The sequence below is a fragment of the Harpia harpyja genome, chromosome 12 (assembly GCF_026419915.1).
Source record: "Harpia harpyja isolate bHarHar1 chromosome 12, bHarHar1 primary haplotype, whole genome shotgun sequence".
Taxonomy (NCBI): domain Eukaryota; kingdom Metazoa; phylum Chordata; class Aves; order Accipitriformes; family Accipitridae; genus Harpia; species Harpia harpyja.
In genome coordinates, this window is record NC_068951.1 from 39454389 (window position 1) to 39477155 (window position 22767).

Sequence of the window (22767 nt, forward strand, 5' to 3'; positions counted from 1 at the left end):
ATAAAGCGGCAATTATAGAGTTATTTCATTTCAGATGTTTTGGAGGTGCTTTTTTTTTTTTCCCTCCCCTTGGTGACTTAGGAGGGTCCATATGAATTGCAGAGCTATGTTGGGCTGCCATGCAGGAGGACCCAGTAGCAGCCCAGCCCCAGGCAGCTGGAACAGCTCAGCAGCCTAAATCTGGGCACATCACAGATCCACCAGCCAGTTCCTGCTTTAAATTTAAACCATTTAAAATATTTAATTTTTTTTTTATTATTTTAGCAGTTTGAAATTATTCCTGGAGAAGGCCGCCATGTCTTCCCTTGAGGTTCTTTGCAATGCTGGTGAGAAAGTAATTTCTGTATCCTTGATGTGCCTTGAGAGTGAACTGGGCTGTCTGAATCTTCTTCAGTTTGGGGGACGCACTAATTTTTCCAGTGTGGATCCCTCCAGCAAGACCTGAGCGTATGCCACCCTTCCCAAACCCTTCAGCAGCCACCCACAGACACCGCAGACGAGATGATGAAAAATTGCTCATCTCCAACCACATCAGTCCCAACCCCCTTAAAACACAGGGCAGGTCTTCCCATGCCAAAGCACAAAGCTGGTGATGGGACCAAGTACCAGCCCGCAGCCTCAGCACCTCCATCCCGCACCATCCGACCACTTCTGGGGGCCCAGCGGCTCCTCCGTGACAAGCACAGCCTTCACTAAAGCATCCAGAAGTGGTATAAAGACATCAAGAGGCACAAATTGGCTCTTCCCATAGTTAATCGCCCAACTTTAATTTGTCCAGCCTCAACTTCCAGCCATTGATTCTCAGTATGCTTTTCCTTACAAGAGTTAAGAGCTGCCTTTGCAGTATCTATTATTTTCACCTCGCAGCGGGTTTTTGGCACGAGTAAACCAAGGACGGGTTCACTTGGGAAAGGTGATTTCTTACAGTACAAAGTACATGAGAAAATTGCACAGAGATAAGAACGTCTAAGTTGTAACAGTTCAAAAACCAGACAGATACTTCTGCCCAGTTTCTTGGCTAGTTTAAGTCAATCTGGTGCAAACCTAAGCATGGCAACCTGAGTCTTTCAAACTCACCTAGGAGCCTCCGTAAAGTCCAAGGAAAATAATTAAATAAAGGATGGGAAGCGGTTGGGTCAAGTACAGCAAGACCTCTTCGCCAGCCCGTGCTTCAGAGACGCTGTGCTTTGGATAGGAGGATGAATTTTAGGTGGTGATCACTTCACTTGGAGGAGTCACTTTCCCCATGGCTGAAACACAGCCCTGGCAAAGCAGAGCCACCCTGGAGGTGCCAGCACATGGGCACGCTGCCCTGAGGACTGCTCTGCTTCATCCCAGCTGGAGCAGACCCACTGAGCTCTGGTTCTGCTGCCCCTTCCAACACAAACCTTCATTTAAACCAAAAAGTAAAACCTAACCTGAGATCCGGCCCATGCCGCAAACCAGCTGACTCCTTGAGCAACCCCAAAGCCAAACCCAGTTTTTATTCTCAACCCAAAGATGCATATTTGCTCAAGAGCCGTAACAATTTTTCCTTATTATTATTCTTAGCTAGAACATCCAGCCTTTCAGCTCGAGGTAAAAAAGTCAACACAGTTTGAACTGTGATCAACCAAAACATGAAATGAATTCTGTGTTTTATTTAATAAACTCCAGCAACACAAGGCTGCCTGGTAGACACAATGTAATTTGTTTTGGATGTAAAGATGGAGAAAATAATTGTTTTGTCTTCAAGGCAATTAAAAAAAAAAAAAAAAAGATTTCTGTATTAACAGGAAAGAAGCTGCCAGGCTAAAATTCATATTTAATAAACTATTTTTGCTTTGCTGTTCCCTTATATTAGCATGCAGAGATTGGCAATTCTCGTTATTTTCCTCAAAGTCAAGAAGTCATCACGTGTCACTAGGAAGTCATTGCTGCTGATATTAGGAGCTCCCCTGAGAACTATGCAGTTTGCTAAAAAACAAGCAGAAAGGGAGGGGGGTTGGAAAATGGCAGTTGCTGAATAGCTCTCAAAAATATGACCCAAGATGAAAAAGCACAGAGAAAGAGCAAAACAAGATAATTTCATGATTTTTAAGACAATCTCATGATTTGGAATCATAAGACAATTTTAAGACAGTCTTAAATCTTCTGCTGACCTCCTCTCTCAGCTTGTCTTACCTATGCAGAAGCTGGACCCCAAAGCTTGGTGCAGTTACTCCAGAAAAGCAACATCTCTTAATTTAAAAAAAAAGATTCCTAAAAAGAGTATTTAAATAACTACAAAAAAGAAGTAATAAATTGAATGAAGAAACCACATTAAGGACTTTTTTTAACCACAGGATTCACCAGGACCTGAACAAGCAGCACCTTTTAAAACTTTCCCCTTTAGGATTTACCAGGATGACAGTAGCGTGCAAAAAGATAAAACAACCAGTATAGCCAAAGAGCTGTAAGAGTCAACTTTTATAGCACAAAAAAAAAAAAAAAAAAAAAATCATCTGTCCCTGTAAAAGCCAATTTGTGGTGATCAAGCCCCATAGCCAGCCACTGCCTGGCACAGGCAGGCAGCAGGCACAACATGCTGGATATAGGAGCAAAGCTACGGTCCCAGACTCTTTTTGCAGTGCAGGTGGAGCACGGTGATGGCCCACAGAAGGTCCCCGCGTGGCCTGGCATAGAGACGGTGGGCTGACACGTGGTGCCGGCAGGAGCATCCCCGCTGCCGGAACACACTGCGGTGCTGCCGAGCTCGGAGTCAGGCTTGGTCCCCAGCAGGACCCAACATGCCACGGTGGCCACCAGCACCTCGCGGTTTTACATAGCCATCATCGCTTTTGGTAGCGATTCAGCCACGTAACGGGCACTTGGAGGGTATCAGGTTCCTGCTGTTTATGGGGCTGTATTAATAACTGGGGCTCAAACCGTGCAGACAAACGTAAAGGGGGGCAGAGCATCTCTGTTGTACAAAACAATTGGGATGGAGAAAAGAGGTTTCTCCAGAGCAGCAGCACTGGCAAAAGCAAAGCTCCCCCCGGCCCCCAGGGCTCTCCCAGCACTGGACCCCAGCCAGAAACCAGCTCGGGGGCCCCTTTCAGTTCCTCCATATGGAACACATCCCTCTCTTTGCTATTTCAGTTAAAAACTGCGTTCCCCTCTCTTGCAGCCAGGCCGCCAGTGCGGGAGGGAGATGCAGCCGCAGCCTTGAGCGGGTACTGCTGAAACCGTCCGTGACCCACCTCCGCTGAGCCCAGCACCAGCCATGAGCGGCTTCTTCTCACGCCTGGACCCACGGCGGGTGCCGTGGGGGGCGGCGGGCCATGCCCTGCGCGCCCGCGTCCTGCGGACCAAGCCCGTGGAGTCGATGCTGGAGGGCACGGGGACCGCCGCCAGCCAGGGCGCCAGGCTGGCCAAGGTCCTCACCACCCTCGACCTCATCTCCCTCGGCGTCGGGAGCTGCGTGGGCACTGGCATGTACGTGGTGTCCGGCTTGGTGGCCAAGGAGATGGCGGGGCCCGGGGTCATTGTTTCCTTCATCATCGCCGCCGTCGCCTCCATCTTGTCAGGTGAGTCACGCGGGTGGGTTTTTGAGTAACGTGCCATCTCGTGCATCCCCTGGCTCCGTTCACGGACTCCTGGCAGGACCCATGCTCAGCAGCACAAGCTACGAGGAGGTAGTGACTTCCCCACAGACTAAAAAACCCTTTCACGCTGGGCTTACCCAGCTCATGGCGCACACTGTCTCGCATTGCCCAAATCTCAGACCAAACCTTGTACTGGGAGCCAGCAGCCCAAGCGTAATTACCCCGATGGGCTGCTGACGGCTTCCCCAAGGATGGAGCCTGTGGTCAATGTTTTTTTGAAACATTTGAGAGTTTTGCAGCGCGTGTCCCAGGCGGAGAGAGCGGCCAAGCCACAGCATTGGAGCAAGAGCACAACGTGGCTTGTGGGAAACCCTGTTTCAACAGGAAGGATATCGGTGGCTTGGGTAGCGCCAGGACCAGCTTCTTTTGTTGTGGACATTGCTAACGGTCTAAAAATTCCTCAATTAGTTTTGGAGTTGATTTTATTGGCTCCTATTCACGCAGGATCACTCTTTGAATTTCCAAACAAAAACCCCAACAAACAAATGCGCAGAGAGAGAGGAATTATGTATTTTAGTGAAAAGCTGGTGAATTCCGTCTCCTCTGTAGGAACCCAGCTGAGCATATGGCTCGAGCTGCGGTTTCCACATGAAGCCAGTACTGCTGGCATTTGTCCTTTCCAGATCAGTGCTAACACGATGATGTGATGTTCCTCCTCTCCCTGCTCAGAGGACTTTGCATGCTGTGTCAGTCTGGTATCCAGCTTTTATCCGCGGATTGGATAAAGAAACTTGAGTAAATGGCAAAGGGCTTTGAAAGAAGACAGGAACAGCAAACACAACAAAATGACCCGCCTCAGCTTTTCAAGTCACTGGATTTTTGTAGGAGGAGGTGGAAGCACATCATGCTCTTTCCCTGGAGGTTGCAGTGCTGCTCCATGGAGATCCCGCCAAAGTCCGTGCGAGTTTGAGCCCCCTACACCCCTGCAGCCCAGAGGTATAACCCTGGCACAGCACCAGGAGGAGCGTCACGCTCCCTCCAAAGCCGCGCCAGGAAAAGATCCCAGCCGTGCTGGCCGGGGACCACCACACAGACTGTCCTGCCTCCCCGTTCCCCGGTTGGACCCCAGTGACAAGGCAGCTCGGACACATTTAATGCTGCTTCAGCCCAGAACAAGAGCTGAGAGCATGCAATGAGATCCAATGCTTATTTGGGATCCCAAGACAAAAAATGAACCAAAAAGCCCATTTTTTTTTAACCGAGGCAGTAGATAGCATCAGCATCTTTATCCTTTCCCACTGCCTGCTTGCTTTCCTCTGTGAAGGTTTTGCTGGCTGTGATGCAAACCAAGAGCAAACGGAGCTTGGGTGGGTCTCATCTAACAAAAACACACTGTTCTCCAAAAACGGGCTTTTTTACCCCAGACACGAGCCCTGCCCCGCAGCAGGGAGCTCCTCCTGCCTTTGCCCACAGGAGCCCGCGCCGCTTCCCACTCAGCTTTCATCTCCCCTTGCTTTTGTAGCCCTGGGAAAGCATTTTGCGAAGGATGCGGTGTTTTGATAGTCTCCTTGGCCGCTTCCTCACTTTATGGTTGACGCTGCTGCTGTTTGTAACAGCAACATGTCTCTGGCAAGCAAAACCAAGCAAGGGTTCGGGGGCCGGACGGGTTATTGGGCTCACAAGGGACGTGATTTCAGCTCTCACATCACGGTCCCTGCCGGTGTACCGGGCACTGAGCTCAGGCAAGCGTGCATGGACAGATTTTAAGGAGTTTCTCACAGTTTTAAGGCCAGGTAGGACCACTAGATCACCTGCCTTCCCTTGATGTATTGAAGATCACAGAGTCAGATCCCACTGCCTACACAGTGAACCCAAGAGGGTTTTGGCTAAAAAAGCACCTTCCAGAAAGCCATTTGGCTCCCCTGGGAGACAGCCACGGGGAAGCCCTCCCGAGCAGGTCCCACCGATGGGAAATCCCTCCGCACCATTTAGCCTGGTGTCAGATAGGGATTTTTCTAATTTCATCCGCCCGACAAATTCCATTTATGCCTTCCCCTAGATTTAAGCAACATGTGTCGCATCAGGGTACTTACAGACATAGTATAATCGATTGAACTGATAAATTAAATGAAATCAATCTCTTTCATTCTCTCATTGGAAGGCCTTTTAGTCAGCTGTCAAACAGAAGCATTCGCCCAACTTCCCTCCACAAAGCCTCCAGTACAGGGGACACCGCAGGCTCCCTCCATCAGCTGTGACCGCCGGGATTCCCCACGCTCACCCCTGTGCCTAACCAAAGCCCCTTCTTGGCAAAAACCAGCAGTTTGCATCTTACCCAGCCCCATTACCCTCTCCACAGTCTTTTCCACCAGCCATTGCTTGTCCCTTTAGTGGTCTCCTTCCCTAAAGCAGTACGACCTTGCCGATCACATCGTGCAAACCCCTTATCGCGAGCTCAGGCCAGGGTCAGGTCATCCCCCAGGATGGTTACTGGTGTGGGATAGTTCTCCCTGCCACACAACCCCACAGGCTTTGGTGTCGGGCTGCGCAAGGCAAGAAGAGACTCTTTCTCCCACGGGAGCTGCTCTGCAACCCCAGCAACCCTTGATGGGGATTTCAAGCACCAAGCCACAAAGTTTTGGAACACGTTGCCATGCTCTTACCTGGTAGCCATGGGGGAGCAGGCTCAACAGCAGCCGTGGCAGATGAGGGAGCAGGGGAGAGCTGAGCATGTGCCTCAGGTGCTGCCTGGTTGCAGGACAAGGGCTGGGATGAGGGGCTCCAGCTGAAGCTGATCATGAGCTTCTTGGGTGGCACTGGAGAGATGAGAGTCCTTTATTCTAAGGAAGCTTTCTTTATGGAGCTGCCTTTTATAGATCTGCCCACAGTGATCATGAAACACAATGGACAGGCTCAGTGGCTTGTTGAAAATAGGATTTTGCTGTCTACCTACCTCAATAAATTGGCTGCTCTTGGTTAACGAAGGATGGTCCCTCTGGATTTCTTGCATGGTAGCATGAATTAATTGGTGTTACCTCCAGCACTGCTGAAAGATTCCTCCCTCCTCCTTGTTTCACCTGAAACATCACTCCCACTGTGCCGGTGCCCTGTGGGATGTCTCATGGTCCCTGTGTGGCCTTGTGCCAGGCAGCAGCGGGAGGGCCAGCATCCACACCACGGCCACCACCACCCTGGCACACCAAAAGCAAGGCAGCAGCCAAGAGGGTGAACTGAGCTGCGGTGCTTGCACCAGTTCCTCGTGTCCCCAGTTGTGCTGCCCAGAGGCTGTTGCAGCGCTGGGGTTTGGGGTCTGAAGCCAACAGGGACTTCGTGGTCCGTCCTCCTGCCCCACCGAGGCATCACCCACCAGAAAAAGTCCTCACCGGGCAGGTCAAGTTGCCCAGTGTGACCCCAAGTTACCGCTAACACAGAAACACCTAACCTCTACACCGGCGCTCTATGCGAAGCTGCTGGCTGCCTCACCTCCTACCCTCAACAAGATAAACCAGGGAATGGAGAAGTCAATTAAATCTGAAAAATGGGGGATCTTGGAAGGACAATGTCATGGACCAAACCGCTCAGCTGTGGTTATGTCCTTCTGAATAATGTCAATAACTGTATAATTACACCAGCGTAATGACTGTCACACCAATTACACAGTGTAGCTGATATTCAAGGAAAAGAAATGGTCTTCTGTAAAACGACTACTCTTCCAAACAACCAGTGTGTTGGTTTGCTTTCTGCAGAAACTTGCAATCACTCTTGACTGGGGGGAAGAAAAGAAATCTGTCTGCAGATTTAGAAAGTCATGGTGGGGAGAGTGTGCCCAGCCTCTGCCTGCAGCCCCAGAGCCAGGCTGGCTGCGCGGGGGCACCGGGAGAGCTGCATCTCTCTGGGTACCGGGGGATGAAATGCCGAATAGCCGGGGCTGCCAAGGAGTAACTAACAGTTTCATTATGCAGTTGTATTACAATAATAATAACAATAATAATAATAATAATAATAATAATAATAATAATAATACACTACTGATGCAGCAGAGATTAGTGAGATAAAATCTGCACCCTAATAATCTATGATATTATCTGCACCCAGATAAAATCTGCACCCTAATAATCTATGATATTATCTTCCTTTTTAAGCAGAGAAGGAAGTGCTGTGAACCCCATTTCTGATGGAGGTCCTGCAGCGCCGCAAAGCAAAGTGATTTGATTAATGCCACCCGATACAGCCACCAGCAGTCAGGGATGGATGGCAGATCTTGCATCGCATATTCCCCAGACTGGATACTGCATACTATGATAAAAAGTAGTTTATTTTCTTAATATATGCTGATACCTAATGCAGATATCCACAACATGTTGCTGTGCCCAATGCACAGTGAAACGTTACTCTTCTATTTTGGGGTCCTAGTAGAGTAATTGAAAACTCAAACATTTTAAAACATATTAATGTCTTTGCTTTGCCATTATCATTCTGTATCAATAACAATCCTCTTTAGGCCTTATCTTGTCATTGGCTAAAAGTAGAGCTGCCTCCAAGAAAGATTATATGATTTTTAAGGCCATCAAAGAGAGAAACTAGATACTTGTCCCCGTCAGAGTACCTGTTTCATAAATCATTCAGGCCTGTAGTTACCTGTGAATGTCTTAGCTTTGCTGAGGGCATGCATTTTTCATCAGCTTTGAATAATGACTGTCTGTAGGGCTGGATGATGGGGATGTCTTGCTGCTCCTGCAGTTGGGCCTGCTTTACAGAAATCAAGTTTTGAAGAGTCCCTTTGCAAAGCACTGCCAGCATCGTGCATACAAGTTAAACAGTGAATGGAATATACAAATCCTCCAACACCAAGAAAAGAAGCACCACCAAATTCAGCTTAGGGATTCAATAATTCTGTGTTTGTACTGTGTAAAAACTGCACTTGCAGCAAGAGCAGCAACCTCATAACGTTTGTATAAATTATTCATTCCTCTCTCTCTACTGAACTGATTGCAAATTTGAAGCAATTATTATCTTCTAAATAGAGAATAGTAGTTGATAAAGAACTCAATAATTACTATGGGTTTACACAATGATAATAACGGTCCTAACCCATTAACCTGTGCAAGCTGAACTGGGGTCTTCGGGGCAGGGGCTTAATCAGTGTTAAACATACGGGATGCAGTGCGCACTTCCAGTGCTTGTTCTGACTAATATTTGGTGAATTTATGACTAAGTCCATCTATTCCTTTTAAATAAAACCTAATGGTTATTTTAAGACAGCAATGTGTCAGGGTCAGGTTTTTATTGAAAAGTATCCTGACGTAGTAAGTACACAAGGGGTTTGGAAAGTATTAAAGTCCATTGAAATCCCTTCCCAAACAGTTCCAGTTAAATATTTCTCTTTGCTTTTCTTTTCTTCTTCTACAAAGTCAATTTTGCAACTATTCTTCAGAACGGGACTTACATGTAACATTTTTAAGGGTCAAAATAACTTACATTCTCTATCTAAGGTGGCTTCAAACTCCTCTTGCATGGGTACGAATGACAGCAGGGATCATCAGGACAGTGCTCGTGCCTGGATCTGCATAGCAATAACCCAAGATAGGCATTTGGAGTTTGCACAGTCGGGGCAGGGAGACTTGTAGCCTTGTGTGAGCCCTCCTGTGGCATCTTGCTCTAGGATGAGGCTGGGCAACATGGTTCCAGGATCCCATGCAACAGCTATAACCATCCCTGACCTCTTTGTGCCCCACAGTGCTTTGGAGAAACCCAAACACTGTCTCTGGCAGGTTTCAATGTAACCAGCTTTTCCTGGCAAACCCCAGGGCTATGATGGTTTCTGCAGCCAAAAGTGCTGGGAGCTTGTCAGAATATTGATACCACAAATAAAACATCTGATGAAATCCCAGGAAAAATGGCAAAAATCATATTATGGTGTCACTGTTGGATGGGGAAGAAGAGATATCTATCACCTTCAAAGCTACTGCAGGCAAACAGGGCTCCAAGGACCGCACTACCAACGCTGCCCAGTTCTGCTCCCTCTGCATGAGTTCCCCCCCCAGCTTTGGTTTTGTGTCTGCAGGGGCTGCAGTTGGCCATGCTGGAGGGTCCCATATCAGAGACACACACCTGTGAGAAGGGTATTCTACAGTGGCCAATAAAGGTTTGGCTAGCTTGAACTGTGTATCCTCCAAAAAAATTTAAAAAAAAATCCCTCACAGCTTGATTTTAATAGGAAAATGGGCTGCTTTTTCAGCCAAGCAATTGGGGAGGGAGGGAAGGTCACCATGACCCCCTGCAATGTCTCTGGGCTCCTGGTGCTGACTACAGCCCTGGGTACCTCCTGGCACCTACAGATAGTTGGGACCAAGACAATTTTACCTTTTCCTTTTCCAAGCACGTTTTCCTTATGTCGCTTCATATTTTTCTAAACAGGCGTTTGCTACGCTGAGTTTGGCGTGCGGGTCCCCAAGACCACGGGCTCCGCTTACACCTACAGCTACGTGACGGTGGGGGAGTTCGTGGCGTTCTTTATCGGCTGGAACCTCATCCTGGAATACCTGATCGGCACGGCCGCGGGCGCCAGCGCCCTCAGCAGCATGTTCGACTCGCTGGCCAACCACACCATCAGCCGATGGATGATCAACAGCGTCGGGACGTTGAATGGACTAGGTGCGTCACGCCGTGCTTTGCTACCTGCATTAATTAGGGCCTGAAAAGTAATTGGAAGCTCATCAGAAGTCAGACATTTACCATCTGTCTGCCTCTGGTACTTTGCCTTTGCAGTCTGGTTCACAGGCGGGATTCGGGGGTGGGGGGGGATACACGATATTTTGAGCCCCTTCGGGATGAGCTGACATTTAGCAGAATAAGCACTCAGAAAAATTAGTTGAATGTCAGAGGCTAACAACAGCACAGGAGCACTTCACCCAGTGCAAGCACTCTGCTCGGTCCCGTGAAGGCACCTGCGGAGCCTTGTTAGAGGGTACAAGCTGGTGTCTGCAGTACTGCCACGGAGAAACTCAGGGCTGTGGTGGTTCTGTGTGACCAGCGCTTCCAGCAACAGTGCGTAGTTCCTACCAGTAAGTAAACCGGCTAGCTGTCCTGTACCTGTTATGAAAACTTAACATTTGATTGATGTTTAATTAGTATTTGGCAGATACATGTTATGCAAACTGGAACCTGATCATTTGTTTGCTGCCCTCCCGAAACTCCTAACAGCGTCTTGAGGCATCAAGATTAATCACCTTAATAAAACAACTTCAGCTAGCGGAGGCAGGGGCATCTGGAGACCACATCTGCAATGAGACCAAGGAGTTCTGCAAAGCCTCAGGGTCTGAAAAGCCCCCACAGAGTTTCTGGAGATGTTGTCCACAGCTGTGGATGGAGACTTACACAACTCTTTTCTTTTACCCAGGGAAAGGAGAGGAGTCGTACCCTGACCTTCTTGCTCTGGTCATTGCTGTCATTGTCACCATCATCGTGGCCATGGGGGTGAAGAACTCGGTGGGGCTGAACAACGTGCTCAACGTCATTAACCTGGCAGTCTGGATCTTCATCATGATTGCTGGTCTCTTCTACGTCAAAGGTGACAACTGGTCTGAAGGGCAATTCCTGCCGTTTGGATGGCCGGGGGTAAGTCCTGGGCGCGCGGAGGCACACGCAGCACCCAAGTGGTGCCACCCACCCGCCACAAGCTCAGCTTTGCTCGTGGTATACGTACCCTACTTCCACTGCACTCTCCAAATCTCAACCCTGCCAAACCCACCTATACTTTGGCCAGGGACCTCCAACTTCCACCGCTGCAGGCTTGGATCCAGACCTCCTCGCTCCGCCAAACCCAAATGGTACAGCAATGCTCTGCTCGTGTCTCCTGCCACCTCTTAGAATAAAGCCAGAACTTTTCCAAAATGTCGTTCTGGAGAGCCAGACCCCATGTGAAAGTATACACCAGGAAATGCCGCTAATTGCCAGGCAATGGAGCAAAATGCAAATGCAGTGGCTGTCCGAGACAGGGCGCTCGGGAGGAGCTGGCTCAGCCTCTGCGGAGGGGGAGATACTTGTGTTGGCTGGTTTTCAACAACAATGTTCTCAAGCATTTGTTTTGAGCACTTCATAATGCCACCTGCCAGTACTTATTTTATGGATGTTCCCTCAAAGCTTACTGCGAATTTGGACATATTTGGCTTTTTTAGCTTGCTTGCACTGGTTTTTATCCAAGGATGAACAGGGACTGAAAATATCTTAGCTGGCCTAAACCCAAGATAATTTCTCAGATTTACACTGCTCAACTCCATCAGGGTTTTGTGCAGAAAAATAAGCAAGAAAGTAAAGTAAACTAAGAATCTTGATTATTGAAAGGGTCTCAAGCTGCCATACAGTCCCTGCACCTCCCTTCAGTAAATCAATACCTCTCTGCCAGAGAACAACAGCGAGGAGAAGAGCACTGAGGCCCATTTGAGAGCAGATGTCATATTTACCTCTGGATCGTGCTTGGCTTTTTATGCCATACAATAGGAACGAAAAAGAGAAAATAGAAAATAGCTGGTTTGCTCCAATTCAAAAGATACATATACAAAATTTTTTAAGATTTATTTTAAAAGATACATATACAAAAGATACCAAACCCGATAGGGTCTTCCCATCATTTTCAGCTGGTTGTTTGTCTCCCACATTGTTTGTAAAAGTAAATCCATGGCAGCACAAGCATGAGATCACCAGGAGCATAGGGGATACTTTAAAAAGGTAATTACAGGTAGTCCCCTGAAAGAGGTGAGTTTTACTGTGTGCTCCACCACTAGACAGCTGAGATGACAGAGATGTGATGGACACGTGGTACCCAGCTAGCTAGCTAGATGTACGCGAGGGTTTTACAACTGCAAATTAGCTCACTCACAGCCACACAGTCTTTAGCCTGCTTCAGCGTTTCTTTCCTGTAAATGTCCTTGCTAATATTGTATATTTTTAAAAATCACATTAAAAAAATAACTCAACAGTACAAATAATTCCTCATCCAAGCGCTCCAACGTGTGCTCCTAACCTGTCTGCAGCTTCCAAGCAAAACAGAGGTTGTTTGGAAAGCGGTGCACATCTGACTGTGCTGCTCTCTTCTGCTTCCTCTGCTAGCAGATCTTGCTGCCACATGAGACATCGTGCTAAGATAGAACGTGTAAACATGTTCCAAATCCCTACTAATATAAACGGATTTGGGGTGGAGGATTGTGAAAGTAAACCTGAAATTGGTTAATTGCCTCCTCTGTCGCTGCCAGGATCTCCCAGCAGATTCGAGCACTGCGTGGGCACAGGTTCGTGGTGCACCACAAGCGAGCTGCAGATGCCTCCAGTGACTCGGGGCGCATGTTGAAATCCTTTCCCTACAGCAGATCACTGGGTTATGGGTGCTCCCAGGGTCAGTCCCCAGATGGGAATGCCCAGCTCTATCTATGCGTGCACCCCCTGATCTGCCCCCACTCACCCTTCAGCTCAGCCAAGGCAGAACTGGGCTCCTTCGTTTTCGCTCAGTTCCCTCTCCCTGGTTGGGTGCCTCGCGCTCAGATGCTCGATCCTCCACGCAGGTACTCAAAGGGGCTGCGACGTGTTTCTATGCCTTCATCGGCTTCGACATCATTGCTACCACGGGAGAAGAAGCGAAGAGTCCCAACACCTCCATCCCCTACGCCATCACGGCCTCTCTCGTCACATGCTTGACAGCATATGTGTCTGTAAGTACTAGCTATACATACATAAATGTACATAAATATATAGGTATGCATAAATATATATATATAAAAAAAAAAAAATAGCGCGTCCCTTCTGGGCATCTGCGCGGCTCCCCTCCCCATGAGCCAGGGTGCCGGTCTGACCCTCGGACAAGGGCCCTTTCTTCGGTGAGAACGGAGACATCAGCTGTGTTTCCATGTGACTGTGGTGTCCTGCCGAGGCTCCCCTCGGCCCCAGCCCGGTTTGTTCCCAGGCTCCCGTCACCCTGCCGAGATCCCTCTGCCGGCTGCAGGGAGATGGTGGCAGCCGTTTTCCTCACAGTTCATCCCCATCCGCAGCTATTTTTGCATCCAAAAGTGCAGCAAAACAAAAGGAGCGGCAGTGTTGCAGCAGCCTTTCTCCATCGTTTTGGGAAAAGCAGCACTGCTTCTGCTGGAGATAAGGGAGAGGGTCCAAGTGAGGGGGAGGATGGGCAGGGATGGCCATGTGAAAGATATCCAGTTGCTCTGCACCCCAATAAATGCATGTCTGTACTCACAGATTTTCCCTGTAAAAGAGCAAAACTGAGTCACAAAGGAGAAAAAAATATTGTTCTCATCGTCTCAAAGAAACTCACCCACTGCCTCTCCTGCAGCATGGTGGGCTTCCCTCGAAACCAATTTCTCTTTGGCTCAAATAGGGTCAGAGTGTTGCCCCAAGCAACGTTATCTTGGATTTTGGGTCTGTCCCATGGGGAGTGTGTAACTCGGGCAGCACTGTCCCCACACAGGAATGTGGCCAATGTGAGTGTTACTAACCCCACCGAGTCCCACCAGCCTCCTACATCACCACTGCGGTATGGGTCAAGGTGTTGCCTTCAGAGACCTTCCATCTAGCATTTTATACCCCTCCCACAGGGTACATAGGGATATAATCCCAATCAGACTTGAAATTTTTTGGCTTTCCACCCTTGAGAAGCAGCCCCCGTTCCCTGCGAGTCCCCAGCTGACACCCATGTCTTGTTCCTCTCACCTTCCCCAGGTAAGCATCATCCTCACGCTGATGGTGCCCTACGATGCCATCGACACCGAGTCCCCGCTGATGGAAATGTTTGTGGCCCATGGCTTCTACGCAGCCAAGTTCATCGTTGCCATTGGGTCCGTGGCTGGCCTGACCGTCAGCTTGCTGGGCTCCCTCTTCCCAATGCCGAGAGTCATTTATGCCATGGCTGGTGATGGGCTGCTCTTCAGGTCAGTCATGCCCATGCTGGCATTTATTTTTTCCCCCTTGGGACCCAGAGGGGAAGTGTGCTGGGAGGGACGGGGACTGTCCTGCACCCCGACAGCCCACTGCCATCACTGCAGGGAGCAGCAGGCATGCACAGACTCGGTGCTTGCAGAACAGGGTGCACACCAAAGCAAAATCCTGGGCAAAAAAAATCAGGAGATATCTACGCAAAAGTTTCTCATTTGCTGCTGGTACCTAGAGATTCAGCTTATGGGAAGATGAGCATTTAATTCCAGAGTTACTTGCAAAGGAGAGCAGCTTATACACATAAAAACTTGGCACTTATTTGCAAGTGTCCAAATGCCCATTTCAGAGCTGGTTAGACCTAGATCTAACTCCAGATCCAGTCTCAGCAGTATTTCCAGTCCCTGGCTGTCTGGAGCCTAAGCAGCAAAACGCAACAAGAGCTGAAGGGATCACAGCTCTGAGCCTGGCCCCTCCAGCTGAGTAAGAGTTACTACAACAGGGAACCACTGCCATCTGCAATTTTAACCTTCCGCAACTGTTTCGCACTCCAGATTTTTGTCCCACATCAGTTCTTACACGGAAACACCCGTAGTGGCTTGTATCGTCTCCGGATTCCTTGCAGCACTGCTCTCCTTGCTGGTCAGCCTGAGGGACCTGATAGAAATGATGTCCATCGGCACGCTGCTCGCCTACACGTTGGTCTCCGTCTGTGTCCTGCTCCTCCGATACCAGCCCGAGAGCGACATCGATGGCTTCGTCAAATTCCTCTCCGAGGAGCACACCAAGAAGAAGGAGGGCATCCTGGCCGACTGCGAGAAGGAAGCTTGCTCCCCTGGGAGCGAAGGAGAAGAGTTCGCTGGCCCACCGACCAACACGTGCGGGGCAAAAAATCTGCCGTCGCTGGGGGATAACGAGATGCTAATTGGGAAATCTGATAAATCCACCTACAACGTGAATCACCCCAATTACGGCACGGTTGACATGACCTCGGGGATAGAGGCAGATGAGTCTGAGAACATCTACCTCATCAAGCTGAAGAAGTTGATTGGCCCTCGCTACTACACCATGAGGATCCACCTCGGACTGCCGGGGAAAATGGATCGCCCCACGGCAGCCACCGGCCACACGGTCACCACCTGCGTGCTCCTCCTCTTTGTCCTGATGTTCATCTTCTGCTCCTTCATCATTTTTGGGGCAGACTACATCTACGAGCAGAGCTGGTGGGCTGTCCTCCTCGTCGTGCTGATGATCCTGCTCATCGTCGTGCTGGTGTTTGTGATCTTGCAGCAGCCAGAAAACCCCAAGAAGCTGCCCTACATGGCACCTTGTCTCCCCTTCGTCCCTGCCTTTGCTATGCTGGTGAATATCTATCTCATGCTGAAGCTCTCCACGGTCACATGGATCCGATTTGCCGTCTGGTGTTTTGTGGGTGAGTCCCAGATTCATTTATTCTAATTTTTTAACTGACATTCTTTTGAAAGGATGTTAATAATAACTTCCTTTAATTAGAAAGCTTAGGCTGATGCTTCTTCAGCTGGGACATACCCAGTCCTTTGCATTTGGCCCTTGTCATCCTGAAGTTCTTAGAAACCTCGGTTTATCAAGCCCCCGAACCACAGCTAAATGGAAAATGACACCTCCAGAAAATGTCAGTTTGATGGAAGTAAACTGCTCCATGCAAAGGTGACTATTTTGATGAGCCTTTTGATGCAAAGTAGGTGGGTTCTAGAAATTGCCTCGGAGGCAGGTTTCCTACAGAAATCTGCCTGCTTTCTTGCTATTTCACCTACTTGAGCTGTTCAGCAGCCCACACCAAAATCTCAGCACTCTGTTTCCAAAACCCAGAGCTGCCCAACCCCAACAGCCCTGGCAGAGACAGAGCCAAGGGATCTGTGGACTGTATCTCCTTTTCTTGGTCTAAGTCCTTAACTTTGTGGCAGGGGGATCTCAGGACTCACACGTTCTGTCGTGGACCTTTTTTTGCCAAATTTAGGCTTCCTGGCACATAGCCAGGAGCCTGGCATGTCCATAGTTTCCCCTGCTTTACATTGCAACCCACTTACTCCACAAACCCAGGAGAAAAAGAGCAGCTCTCATCACTCCTCCTGAAGCCTCCCAAGCCTGGACTAGAGAGAACCAAAGGAACACGACAATATCAGAGCCAAGGACTCTTTACAGAGAAATAATAACCCTATGAGTAAACATATGTATTGTAGCAGCCCACAGGAACCCAAGGTGCAGACAACAGACCCTGAGCATGCTGCCAGCACCCAAAAGGACCGTCCCTGGCCAGCTATCCCACCAGCAGCCCTCTCCTTTGGGAGCAGGGTTCAGGGTCCTGGGTTGAGAGGGAGAAAGTGGTGGGGAAAGAGAATGAGGATTGATGCAAAGGTCATAGTCAGCTGCCGCCTTCCATAAAGGCAGGAATTGCCCCTCCTGGAGGAGGGGTGGGCAGGCACAGGCCACCACACCGGGCTCACCAGCCTTCGTGCTTTTCACAGGTGCCTCCTGACATTTGTAGATGTTTGAGCTCAGTTGGCAGACCCAGGAGACGACATGAACAGACCTTGGATCTCCCTCTGGTGTCTCAGAGAGTTTAGAGCAGTCTCGTGGTTTCCACCCTTTGGGTGGAGGCTGCTACCACATTTTTGCTCCGTTTTGCCATTCCCTCTTTTGCTTCGGGGTGAGGACTCTGGTTATCCTGAGTCAGTCCTGCACGACTGAGGTCCCATAGCAAAGCTCCATCTCTGAGAATCCCCTAACCCCAAGCTGAGCCATTGGGCAGTAGCTGTTACCTGCACTTTTTGGGCTGGAGAAGACATGCTTGGTGCTTTTTTGGCCCTCAAAGGCAATAGGTGAAGCTGCAAATCCAGGGCAAGCCCTTCTACCTGGAAGCAAACTTGACTCCAAAGCATCAATTTAATCCGCTGTGATTAAATACTTTCCCCTATGGATACATCTAATACCTCTTCAGCTGCCAGCAATGGCAATGAGTCAATTAAGCCACTCCATTAAGGTGTGATGGACTCCACCAGACCCATCCACGGCTGCTTGCCTGTTGGGAGGAGGCACATCCTATTTGTTTTTCTGGCAGAGGTGTGTGGTCCTGCCACACAGACTCTGGATTTAACCTCACAAACAGTCCTCCGTGGCCAGTCCACAGCATGTGGAGAATTCTGGGTTCTCTATGCGCATGTCTGGGGTAGGTTTATCCCAGGATCTACTAGAAATTAGACCTCCAGGTACATTTGCTTCTGGGGAAAGCATTGGTGCGGGAAGGTGAAATCAGGTAGGGCTAGAGGGAGAAGATGACATGAAAGTCCTGAGGGGAGAAGGACAGGATTTCAGAGCTGGTTTAATGCCAAATACGCTCGTCCTGACAACCCTGGGGCTTACGTGGCTGTGAGCATCAGCAGGAGAGAGACAGAGAGAATGAGAAACTCCAGAGAGAAAAGGGTAGCCGGGAGGGTAACAGGGTAGAGATGCGGGTTTTGGGCACTTGGGAGCCTCCACACGTCTGCTGGGAGCTGCTGTCCCACCGACGCTGCAGATGGCACAATCACGTGGCCAGCAGCGATCCCAGCTGATATTTAAAACGTACAGCCCTCGGGTCACGGCTGGCAGCCCGAAAACACAAATTCGACAGCTTCAAAGAGCAGATATCACGTACAACGTACACTAGCTTAAAAAATATAGGTATATTTACTTATGCTTAACCCCCATCAGCTGAAGCCAGCCTGGCTCTGGGTGGGTGGAGGCTGGTGGGGAGCTGGGCTGGATCTCTAATCCACCCCTGATGTGGTTTTTGGGGGACAGGTGCCATTTTGGGGCATGGCATTATAGTGACGTTTTATCTAGGGGCGCGGGGCCGGTGCAGGTGGCTGGGGTCCGACCTTCTCCCTCTCGCCCGCCGCAGGTCTGCTTATCTACTTTGGCTACGGGATGTGGAACAGCACGCTGGAGATCAGCGCCCGGGAGGAGGCCCTCCACCAGAGCACCTACCAGCGCTACGACGTGGACGTCGACCCCTTCTCCGTGGACGACAGCTTCTCCTGCGCCGCTGAGGGCGAGGGCTACCCGGGCTGGGGTCCCTCTGAGGACAAGAGCTTCTCGTACCAGCAAATGGCAGGAGCAAAGGAAAGCCATCGGACAAGTAGCAAGTCGAAAAGCAAAGGCAGGCACAAACCGCCGTCGGAGGCTCTCATCGCCAACGACGAGTTGGACTACTCGCCCGAGTAGCGGGGCGGGCAGCAGGGCGTCGTGCCGCCCAGCCGATGAGGAAGGGTCCCCGTGGCTCCCCCCCGTCCTGTCCCATCCTCCCCGGGTCCTCCACCACCACCCCGCTCACCTCTGGTCCTCGGGACATGCTCTGCAATTGCCGTTGACCCTGACCCAAACACACTCGTGGCCCGTCCCGGCTCCACCGGTCGGGTCTCGCTCTGGTGAATGCCGGCTGATCCTCCGGCACCGGTTGATCTCCCGGCACCAGCCGCACTGGTGGAGGCGGTGGAGTGAGAGATGTGCCAAACTGGGAGGGCATTGAGAGGTAGAAGGAGCCGCACAAGGGGACAAGATGAGTTGTCCCTGGGGAATGTCCACCCGATGGCTGCAGCGGTGAGATGTCACTCTTATGTTTTTGGCACTTTCTAAGCACGTGTGTTTTTTTCTTTGAACCACCCAGAAGTAATAGCTGAGCCAGAGGGACAGACGGGTGGGTAGGTATGAAATGGAGATGGACAAACCCCTTGCAAGGAAGTAGCTCAGAGGTGGATCCAGGAATGTTGGTCCCATCACACAGCATTTCCACGGCCCATTCTGGCGTAAAGGCACTTGGTGCACGCAGCAGTGCTACCCCTGTGTCCATCCCCACACCCCAAATCCAAGCGTCCCAAATACTGTGATTCAAAATTAGTCCGTGTCTCAATCAAACCTTGAAGTCCCGGCACGGCCAAACATCCCAAATCTGCTGTTGGGAGCCTGGTCCCATTTCTGGTCACAGCGAGGGCTGTGACCCGCTCTTGGCTCAACCCACCTTGTGCGAATGGTCAACGAGGACCACACACCATTTCTCTGAGCATCACCGGTCTGAGGCTGGGTGCTGTTTCCACCACGTCGTGTCTTTTACGAAAATGACTGCACCGTAATTCCCTCACCGCAGTGGGCACATTTCAGCGCTCGCTCTGGCCTCGGTGCTTCAGGGACATGTCCATGCCCCCGCAAACAGCGATGTCTGTGGGTCAGCCATGTCTTGGCAGGGCTGGGCCACACGTGGTAAGCGGAGACGACTCGGCTGCTGAAATCTCTCTCCCTGCTGCCGTCTCCACCTTGTACCATTTTCTCTGTTTCTGAGCCTGGCTTGGTGGACGCTGTATGAAAAAACACTGAAATGCTGCTCGTTCTATAAGTGTCCGTATTCCAATTTGAAACCAACCAGAGCTGGTGGCTGGCAGGGCAGAGTTGGTCAGCAGGTGGACGTTTCTCATAGTTAAATCCTCCAGTATGGCCCAAGCATGGCCATGACCCCCAGCAGTGCCATCAAGTTCCCTGCCGCCAGCGTTCCCGCAGCACCGTCGGCGGTGATGGGGTTTGGTCGCAAGCACCGTCTCCCCTGGCACAGGCAGCGGCGGCACTGCTGAGTCAGCGATTAGCAGCAGGTCCAGTTCTGGAGCCCATCACCACCATGTTTAGTTTAACACACTGCAACGGAGGAACATCTTTTTGAATAAATAATAACCGAGGAAGCACGCCATCAGACAGCGACACCCATCCTCCTCCCGGCTGCCGAAGGCTGCGGCTGGATCCATCCCCAGGGCTCCTCTGGAGCAGCCCAGACCAACTCCCAGTACCAGGGGCTGCTGCTGGCATCCCAGGGGACAATTTAACATCGACAGGGGCATGAGGCAGGATTTCCACCATGTGATGCTGAGAAGGACTGCCACTTTGTTTCATTGGATGAGGCTCAGCCCCCCAAAACACAGCGCAGAGCCTGCCTGGCACCCTCTGTGGGCAAGCGGGCTGCTGGGTGCAGAGGGTGCCTGGACCCACGCCTGTCCCCATCGCTCCTGGGGCTCAAGGGCTCGATGGAGAGGCTCTGCCCATGGCTGCAAAAGTTTCCCTGCAGCTCCTGTCCCAAACGGTCACAAACTACAGTCCTTTTCCCAGTGGAGAAGAGCATGCGATTCTGCAGATCTTAAACCAGAACGCCCCGGGCAAGCCAAGGGAGGTTTGGCCTCTGCGAGGGCTTCAGGATGGGAGCGAGGATTTGGCAAAAGGACCTGTAAGCTTCGCTCTGGCATCCTCTCCCGCTACCCGCCCCACCACGCTTTTACAAGCAGAAATCCCGAGCGTGTCCCACCGAAAAGCTGTTTGCAATGTGTGCACCCCTCACGGGCCAGCTCGGGAAACCTTCCCGGCGGTGCTGAGCACCTCTCGCAAAGGTCACCTCTCACTCGCGCTTGGCTGCTCTCATCCTCGATGCCTTAGAAGTACTCAAGAGAGATGGCACCTCGCAGGTCTGGCTTTACATTTTCAGGGAGAAAGACTGATGCTATTTTCCTACCAGCTCTTGTACTATACCACATCCGAGGCAGTCGTCTTCGTCCTGCTTCCGCATGGTATTTAGGCGTCTGCCGAACCGCAAACTCATGCCCAAGTACCCTGTCGAATCGAAGCCTGTTATTCCTTTTGCAGCCTTAATCTCTCGCTACAGAGCAGTTACCAGTACCAGTGTCTGTCATCCTGTCCGCTCTAGTCATGCCCTATTTGACGAGGGCTTGATCCCTTGCTATTTGGCATCGGTAGGAACCTCTCCATTGGATCCATGCATTGAGTGAAGCCCTTGGGCTGCTCTTGTTCCCGGTCACCCATCCTCCTTCCCATTCCCAGGGAAGGGCCGGGGCAGGACGGCTGCACCATGTCCCGGGGACCGCCGGGAAACAGCATTTGATGCCACGGCACCGTCTGATGCGGACCGGCTGCCGTCAGCCCTCGCCGCGTCGGGGCGAGTGGGAGCTGGACCCTCCTCCCGAGCCCACCACATCCCACCTAACGAAGGCGCGTAAGGAGAAGGCGGCCGAGCCGCAGGTTGGGTCTTACCGGGGTTTGCCGGTGCCCAGAGAGGCTGGTTTGCAGCGGGGTGTCCCCCCCCCGCTCCGGGCAGCGGTGCCTGGGGGACACGCGGGTCCAGCCTCCGTTTGGGAGCTCACGCGTTTTCCCTTGTAGCAGGCGTTGGGTTCTTCAACGGGCACAAGCAAAAGCTGCAAAGGCCAAAACTTTCAGGCATGTCCATCGCCTCTGGGCACCGCTGGCCCCGGGCGTGGTTTCAGATGCTGGGAGGAGGTGCAAGTTCTTGTTTTGCCGTAACCCTAAAATCCAGCCTTTCCCCCTGGGTGTCCTCGGGGAGGTTCTCACACCCCTGACCCATCAGGAGGACGCAGGCAGAGCAGTACCATCCCGTTCCCACCACCGGTGAGAGGCACGCAGCCCCCCCACGCCTGACCGTCCTCCGCGGGGGACGCGCCCTGGGGGGGCCCAATGCATGCTACAGACGGAGAATAAATACCTCAAATCTTCCAGACCGACTCTATAAGATCTCAGTCCCTCCACAAATTCACTCCACACAGTTATGACCGCTCGGTACGAGGCCCAGCACGCCAGCACCCTCCACACGGCAGAGAAATCACAGCCCAAATGACATGGGATGTTGTAAATCCAGCTTGTAAATGATCTTCACTTCGTTTTGTTTGGTCTTTCTGATGTATATCTTGCTTTTTTTGCAGATGGTAATTTCTGGTGTAACAATTCTCTGCAGTTCTGGTATGAAATTGGTGTATTTGTTAAAAAAAGTTTGTTCTATTAATTTTTTTTTTTTTTTGTGGTTTCCAAAAGCCCATTGGTGCATTGTACAATGGGATCTTGTAGTGTGTCACGAGAAAGAAAAAAATATGCAGATATGTTATGGAGTGATTTTTATTTTCAGATGATTGTGTTGTTGACAACTATATATATTATATATATATATATATTATCAAGATACTAAGAAAAAACCCCTAAATTTACCAAAATCTGTATATTTTAATAAATGCATAAAGCTTTATTGTGTGCCTTTACATTTAAAAATCAAACAGGAACTAATGGATTTTTAAAGAAAGCCAGAGACAAATGTGTCTTAGTATCGGTTCCCATAGTAATGTAAATCTTTTAAATGAAAGACTAAACCAAAAAATAAAAATAAAAAAAATTACCCATATAAATTTTGTTAAGCCAA

The 22767-nt window shown here is 50.4% G+C and overlaps 1 protein-coding gene across 4 annotated transcripts in view; it reads left to right on the plus strand.

Moving 5' to 3' along the window:
- Positions 1 to 22767, plus strand: part of SLC7A14 (solute carrier family 7 member 14) — a 34701-nt gene extending 11934 nt beyond the window's left edge. For 3 of the 4 annotated variants that reach the window (XM_052804502.1, XM_052804499.1, XM_052804500.1), the window contains exons 2-8: positions 3149 to 3548; positions 9984 to 10220; positions 10966 to 11183; positions 13124 to 13270; positions 14289 to 14497; positions 15053 to 15930; positions 18418 to 22767. In XM_052804502.1, the coding sequence (XP_052660462.1) occupies positions 3245 to 3548; positions 9984 to 10220; positions 10966 to 11183; positions 13124 to 13270; positions 14289 to 14497; positions 15053 to 15930; positions 18418 to 18740 (2316 nt within the window). In that variant the 5' untranslated portion in view covers positions 3149 to 3244 and the 3' untranslated portion in view covers positions 18741 to 22767. The remainder of the gene's footprint in view (positions 1 to 3148; positions 3549 to 9983; positions 10221 to 10965; positions 11184 to 13123; positions 13271 to 14288; positions 14498 to 15052; positions 15931 to 18417) is intronic. The other variant, XM_052804501.1, reaches the window with a different exon arrangement.